The sequence below is a fragment of the Merops nubicus genome, unplaced genomic scaffold, assembly GCF_000691845.1.
Source record: "Merops nubicus isolate BGI_N331 unplaced genomic scaffold, ASM69184v1 scaffold29163, whole genome shotgun sequence".
NCBI lineage: Eukaryota > Metazoa > Chordata > Aves > Coraciiformes > Meropidae > Merops > Merops nubicus.
Genome location: NW_008597329.1, coordinates 4037 through 11340, shown reverse-complemented (window position 1 = coordinate 11340; position 7304 = coordinate 4037). Strand labels below are relative to the sequence as shown.

Genomic DNA, 7304 nt, shown 5'->3' with positions numbered 1-7304 from the left:
CAGGGACCGTGAGACCCATACCTGCAGCAGTCCCTTCTGCTCCCCCACCTTCACCTGGAACCAGCCGCAAGTGCCGGAGAGCTGTAGCCCGGGGGTGCCCTGGCTTTGTCCCCAGCCTCACCCGGAGCACAGAACGGACAGGGCAGCTGCCTGTCCCACTGGCCTCAGTGCTCCCCTCAGCACCCCAGGACTCCCCAGCCCATCCCTCCAGCTGAACCACCCCTGTGCCCGGGCAGGCATCTGCAGCCTCGCTGCTGGGCTGGCTTGTGGGACACAGCAGATCCCCAGCAGCATTCCCACAGCAGATACTGCTGCAAGTTGCAAGAACAAGACACTTGGGAGAGCACTGGAGCAGAACCATTTTCATTTCTTTAACTCGAGACAGACACTATGCAGCACCTGTTTCTACAGCAGAGGAACAGAATTTTCTCCCCACTTTCTTCCTGCAACAGACTCAAATTCAGCAATTAACAGAGATAATGTAGACTCCCTCCTGGCATCACACCAGGAAGATGATGTTTCGCTTTTAAAGAGCACTATTTTGAAAGCAATAATAAAAAGTGAAGTCATTGCACAACTGAAAATCAAGACAACCTCACTAAAGAAACGAAAATTTGAGACAGAACAGTCAACTCAGTGCGTGTGACTGTGTCTCCTAACACCAGCCTGTGGCATTAAAGCCTGCTCATATTTTGGAAGCCATCATAGGTGAATGGGGGGAAGGTTGGCAAACACGAGGCAGTTTTGGGCAGGCATGCAACAGGGTTGATCTCACATGTTGTGAAGTCCTGCTCGCTGGTGAAAAACACACCATCGTGTGAGTATATGGAGGGGTCCAGGTCATAGTAGTTGTAGGGTCTCAGCAGAAAGCCGACTGAGTTTCCCACTGTCACAGTGTTGGGAATATCCTCAGAGTGTGGGATGTGAAGGAAACCGGTAGTTATCCAGGCAACCAGGTCCTAGGCAGGGAAGAGCCACCAGACCATGGTTATTCCAGAAGTCTGCAGTGACCAAAATATGCCCAGGGGCCATAGAAAGTTACAGGAAAACAAGAGGGGACCTCCACAGGCACCAGCCTGGCCACATTCCCACATGCCAAGCTTCTCCCTCCTGGGAAAGATCCCTTCCCTACCCCGAAGACCCGCCTGCAGCCACAGCTGCAGATGACCACCCAGCAGACAGGCCCTTGCCCTGAAGCCCGTGGCCACCTCTGGCCTCGCAGAGATTTTCCTGATCTTTTGCCAGCATTTCTCCATAGGCAGAAATGAGCTCCCGCTCTGCCCTGTGATCTGGGCACTCTGACCAAAGCACCAAGCACATACACAGAAAAGGAGATGCTCAAGCCCGCTTCCCTCCTTGCCCAGGGTGCTGCTCTGCCAGCTGAGCCCACTGTCCTGTGGGCAATGCTGGGGCCGCTTGGCCCCTGGGGCAGCTCTGGGGCTCCCGATGAGCCCGGGGCTGCGTGTTACAGCTCAAGCCCAGGGGAGCCTGGCCCACCTCATTGGTGATGGTCTCGTTGTTGATGAAGTCAGCAAAGGCAACGGTGGGCGTCCAGGGGTCATTCTGGTTGTAGATGCTGGTGCTGGTGGGCTCCTCCTCCTTCCGCCGGGTGACGGCCAGCTGGTACCTGAGGACAAGAAAAGAGATGGGAGCAGCTGTCTGGGGCAAGGCAGAGCTAAAAGCCAGCTCCCCGGAGAGTCTGCAGAGCACAACCAGCTCCTGTGAAGTAACCCCAGCCCAGGAGAGCATTTTCCCTGGGCCTTCCCATCAAGGAACACCCATGCGATGCCTCCCCAGCCGGTGGAGCCGGGACGTCTCTGAGGACCTGCCATCCCAGTCAGGGCAGCTGACCTCGCCCAGCTGATGGCCCTCTCCATGGAGCTGGCTTCAGGGACGTGGTCCCCTGCAAAACTGGTGATCTGGATCCTGTAACCACGCTGGTGACCCCACTTGTTTTTGCTGTTGGCCGCAAAGTAGATGTATCTGGGCATCTTCGACTGGAGCCGGAAGGCAGCCTGGTCCTCCGTGTCCAGGACTTGCTTGGTGAGTCGAGGCCGCTCTATCTGCTGCTCCGGGCTCCAGGGAGCCCGCGTCATCTCAAATGCCATGTCGTGGGCCACCAGGGAGTTTTTCACCCCTGCGAAGCAAAAGCAAAGTCACTAAGGAACATCCCCACAGTCCCCTGTTCCCCACAGACATCCCTACAGCTGGAGCTCGCTCTCCCATCCTCCCTTCTGGCAGCCCGGGCTCTGAGCACCAGCACCTGCCCGCGGGAGCAGCCGGGGCCCCGCGGCAGCGCGAGGACACGCTGCGTGGCACCCACGGCGTACAGCCACAGCCTTGTCTGAGCCGGGCAGCACCACCCTGTGGCACACACTGCACCCGTGGGCACTCCCACCCTCTGTGAGGGACAAGAGGAGAGCTTTGCCCCAGTGCAGAACAGGTTTGATTCCCAATGCAAGCACAGTCTAATTAACTCAAGCACTTGATGGCCCAGGCACTGTGTTGTCCCCAGCACCCGTCCTGCAGGCTGGAAAGCACCAGGAAGAGCCCAGGCTCAGAGCACATTTGCACATCATAGAGCTGCAGCAGTGCTGTTCAGTTCAGGTCCTTCCACAAAGAAGAGGCAGGAGACAGCATCTCAGAGCAACAGGAGGGGCACGACAGCCAATAAACACAAGGACAAGATGGCCAAGAGCGCTCGATGGCCAGCGCCAGCACGGCTCTGGCACAGGGGCCAGCACTCAGCACCCACTGCCCACCCCAGACGGAGCGTGTGGCGTAACATCCTCCTGTGCTCCACTTCCCTCAGTCCCGCGTGGGCTTCCAGCTTCTGCTGAGGCCATTTCAGAGCTGAACCCCTGCACATCCTGGAAGGTTTGAGCAGCGCCGTGGGCCTGAGCCCCGAGGCAGTCATTGAGGTCAGCACCAAAGCCCCATGGAAGAGGATCGATGCCCTGCAACCACCACTATGCTCATTTTCTTCCTTTTTCTGATGTGGGGAAAACTTCTAACCCCACATATCTCCTTCCAGTGACAGCAGCAACAGCCTGACTTAATTTGCCTTTGCCATGTTCTTTCAGTTTCGTAATCTCCCTTTTTTACTTAAGTATGTAAAACTCACCCTAAGGAAATTGGGAAATTATTACTAGATGGCAAGAGCATGCAGCAAATGCAATTTCATTAGGAGTGCAAGGACAAATTTATGGCACAAATGACAGAAGAAGATGGAGAAAACCAGAGCCAACCCTCCTGCTGTGAACAAAGGATCTTTCGTGCCCCCAGCAAAGCGTGGCACAGCCACGAGCTCGGAGCTGGCTCCCAGCCCCACAGCCCTGTGGAGAGGGCAGCTGCCTGTCCCACTGGCACACGAGCAGCACGAACAGCTCGGCAAAGCTGCAGGAAGCGGGGACGCAAGCTGGAAACCACCCCCCGACAGAGCAGCTCCATCCACATGGAGCAGACATTTGGGGCAGGAGGAGGGCAGGGCACCAGGGGAAAGGTCCTGACCTCTGCAGAGTCCTGGAGGCGTCGGGGCCAGCGGGGCAGGGGCAGGCTGTGTCTGTCTGCCCGGGTGGGAGGGGAAGGACCCCGTCCCATTTGGGGCAGGCACTGGGCACGTGGCAGTGCTGGTACTACGCAGCCCAGGGAGCCACAGCTCTGCACGGCTCTAAGGGGTAACTACACAAGGCAGAGAAGGAACCTCTCCCTGTGTCACCACAGCTTTTCACTGCTCCAGAAACACAAGGGAGGCAGCTCTACGTGACCGAACCACCCTACCACACTCACGGAAGGAAAAATCTATATGAGCTAGAAAACAAATTTTAGGAGTTTAAAAATGTTCAGGGAGGTCACAAAGGAGAGAAAAGACACAGACCTACCTCCCATGTCCAAGTCCCCTTTATAGTTGATGGAATGGGTGCGTATTGTACATATGGGGCCACAGGAGAGCCCAAGACCTGCTGGCTCCCCAGCACCTCCACATGACAGTTCTCCCTGTCGCCATCCTCTGTTGCCTTCAGGTCCCTCCCAGGCCTGAGGGAAGGGACCTGAAGCTCCAGCCTGGCTCCAGCTTGGGCAGAGGTGCCGAGAGGAGACTGGAGGCAGCTCCCTGGCAAGAACAGGGAGCGCTCACTGAACTGCTGGCGGCACCAGCAAGCAGCCAGCAGCACCCAGAGCAGCTGTACAAGGAGCAGCAGAAGCTGCAGGACAACTAACAGGACACATCTATCCCCACCCAGCCATCCCAGTCCCACTCCCGTGAATGTGATCCTCAGACAAGAGCTGTCCCAGACAATGTCAGCACTCCTGACTGCACGCTGGACTTTCCCTGGTGAGGAGAGCAGTGAGCAGCCCTCCAGAGGCAGCGAGCAGGGGTCCGGGGCCACCACCCCACGGTGTGAGGCAGCTGCTCCTGCATGGCCACCAGCTCCTGGGAGGCTGGCCCAGCCGCGTGAGGTGGCACCGATGCATCACGGGCAGCTGAGGGCAGCGCTCCAGAGATCCCAGCCCACTTCACACCCCTCTCGGAGAGACAGCTTGAGGCACAGGCAGGAGGGGCTAGGCAGGGGCTGAACCCACTACAGCACCAGATCAATTCACCACTCTTGCAATCATGTTAATTGAGGAACTTATGTTTTCATTCTCGCTGCCAGCCAGGGAATAATCACCCTTTTTCCCTGCAGGTCCCACACCGGCCTCAGATCAGGGTCCAAGAAACCCGTGTGGGAGATGACCCATTTCTGTTGCTGCAGTTTTGCCCTTCCTGTGAAGGTGGAGATCCCACAGGGTGCCTCTTGAGCACCCCGCACGACCCTGAGCCCTGCTCAGGAGGGAAACAAGTCTGGGATTTTACACAACTCCTCTCAAGGGCATTCTGCAGCAGTCAGGGCTCAGGGTAGGTAAAAAGCAAGGGACCAAGTGGCACAGCAGTCATGGAAAAGGACCTTGCCACCATGGTGCCACCATGCACATTTTTGAGTCTTGCTTACAGAGAGGGAACCAGTATCAGCCCTGTTTTCACCTGCCAGTGACAGCAGCAGCACCCTGCAGGGCCGCCCAAAGCACCGTATGGCAGGCAGGGACAAGAGAGGACACGTGCTGGGACCAAGCGCCTGCTCTGGCGCCAGCTGCAGCTCGAGGGACGTCGTTCACCCACTGCTCCCCGCACCCGGCAGACAGCACAGGTCACTGGAACTGAATTTCTCCCCGGGCTGGTACAGATGCAGTCAGCTGCCTACCGGTGATCAATTTGGTCCTGTGCAGATGTAGAAAATTTTTTCCCTGCCTGCAGGTTTCGGTATCAGACACCCAAAGCTGCCAGTCTGTGCCCCCAGCACCACCACTGCCCTTGCACCTTCCCGGACTGCAGTTCCTGGAGTGGCCTTGAAGGGGAAGCCACGCTGCCCTTCCAGGCTCAGCATCCCCTCCGCTCCCGGGACAGATGCCAGCACTTTGCTCAGCCTGCCAGACGGTGCAGCAAGGGGCTGCTCCTGGACTCAAAGAACCCCCTGCAGGGATCCACAGACAAAAACCGTGACTCTGTGCAGGAGCAGCAGAATTCACTGGGCCACTGCGGTGGCTTTGCAGCCCAACACACAGGATCCAACTTAAAAGCATTTCCTCAAAAGAGGAGCAGGGATAGAGCTGCACAAGCTCAGTCCTGCAGAGCTCTAGTCCAGCTGCTCTGCTCTGGGCAGCTGAGATACAAAACAGACTTTCCCAGGTTACAGGGAGCACCAGGACCAGCACCAGCGGCAGCAAGCACAGGCTCAAAGCTTCAGCCCTGCAGACAGGGCTGAGTCTCCCTGTCTGCCTGGCTGTGCCTACACCAACACACTCCGTGCCAGGCAGGAGGCCTCAAGGAAACACAAACATTTTTCAGCTGCTACCTTTCATACTTTCCCTGGGATGAACACAGAGCGCCCAGACAATTCCCACTGCCTTCAACTCCATGAACTTGACAGGCTGTTCTATACATAGAAAAAAGATTGTGCAAGGTAAGAAGAGGTTGGGGGAGTCAAAAAGCATAGTTCTGATGCCAGTTGTTAGGGATTCCACAGACAAGGAGGCAATCCCCCAAAGCTCCAGGGTTTAAGAGTATAATGGCAGGCATTAAAGGAAGACCCAGACCTACCTCCCACGTCCAAGTCCACTTTATAGTTGATGGAATGGGTATGTACCGTACCCAGAGTGTGCTCCCAAACCCTGTTGCCATATCTCAGACCATCCCCGTGGAGAAACGATGAGCTCGTGTACCCTGTGGCCTGGACCTTGCCTTCGATGGCCCCGTTCTGGTAGAAGATGAAGTCCCACACGTAGTCGTAGTTGCCCACGGTTGCAATGGACCGAACGACCAGGGCAGAGTTGACCAGCCCCCCATAGTACAGTGACTGCAAGTTGGAGTAGTGGCGCCTCAGAGGGGAGCCCAGGTTCTGCTCAAAGATGCAGATGGCACTTGTACTAGTTCTGGAGACCTGGGAATGAGCGAGGTAGTGCACGTCCAGGTACGTAGCGACATAGGGGCAGTCAACGCCGCGCACCAAGGGGGAGGTGTAGCGCCCGATGCCAAAGCTCCCGTCCATGTACCTCGTTGACATCCCCCCAGGGCAGTTGGAGCCATACACTGACAGAGCCTCCTGGACGCTGATTTCATAGGCAACCCTCTCCCCCTTGTGTCGGATGTCGAAGAGGCGCAGGCCCGTGTTCACGCTCATCCCAAAGGCAAAGCTCCAGGCCTGGAAGAGGACGCGGTTGTTCCGGACGCTGTAGCGGGGACCCTGCGGCTCGTACTGCAGAGGGAACAGCGCGGCCGGCGGCGCTCGGGGCTTCATGGAGGAGAAGTCCCCGTCCCGCGGCGCTCTCCTCACCTTCGCCACGCTGACGCGACCCTGCGCGTAGGCACTCTCCAGCTCAACCATGTCCCTGTAGTACTGCCCGTTGTAGAAGACCCTGCCCACTGCCCACTGGGAGATGTCCAGGCTGCTGTGGTCCACCAGGACCTCCAGCCCCACCGGGTGCAGGAAGAACCCGCTCACGTTCTGAAACAGAACGAACCAGGTGATCCGATCTCCAGACTGTAAACCACGGGGAGCAGATGTCATCACTGCCAGGCTGGCTCCATCGTACTCCATTACTTGGCGCATGAAAGATGGGGCTGTAGAGAACACTTGGCCCTTCAGAAAACCTGCGACCTGCTTGTATTCCACAGCCAGCGTCGGTCTGCGGTGGTACGGCAGCTTGCCCCCGTACTTCTGCTCCGTGACGTCCCGGTGAGACGCCCGCACCGGCAGCGGGCCCGCCAC

The 7304-nt window shown here is 57.5% G+C and overlaps 1 protein-coding gene across 1 annotated transcript in view; it reads right to left on the bottom strand.

The window, feature by feature from the left end:
* Nucleotides 1-674: 674 nt before the first annotated feature.
* Nucleotides 675-7304, bottom strand: part of LOC103769476 (membrane primary amine oxidase-like) — a 7008-nt gene continuing 378 nt past the window's right edge. The window contains exons 1-5 of the mRNA XM_008936674.1: nucleotides 6870-7304; nucleotides 6137-6737; nucleotides 1852-2137; nucleotides 1498-1627; nucleotides 675-959 (exon numbers count right to left, since the gene is read on the bottom strand). The exon at nucleotides 6870-7304 is cut by the window's right edge and continues 378 nt beyond it. Coding sequence (XP_008934922.1) covers nucleotides 675-959; nucleotides 1498-1627; nucleotides 1852-2137; nucleotides 6137-6737; nucleotides 6870-7304 — 1737 coding nt within the window. The remainder of the gene's footprint in view (nucleotides 960-1497; nucleotides 1628-1851; nucleotides 2138-6136; nucleotides 6738-6869) is intronic.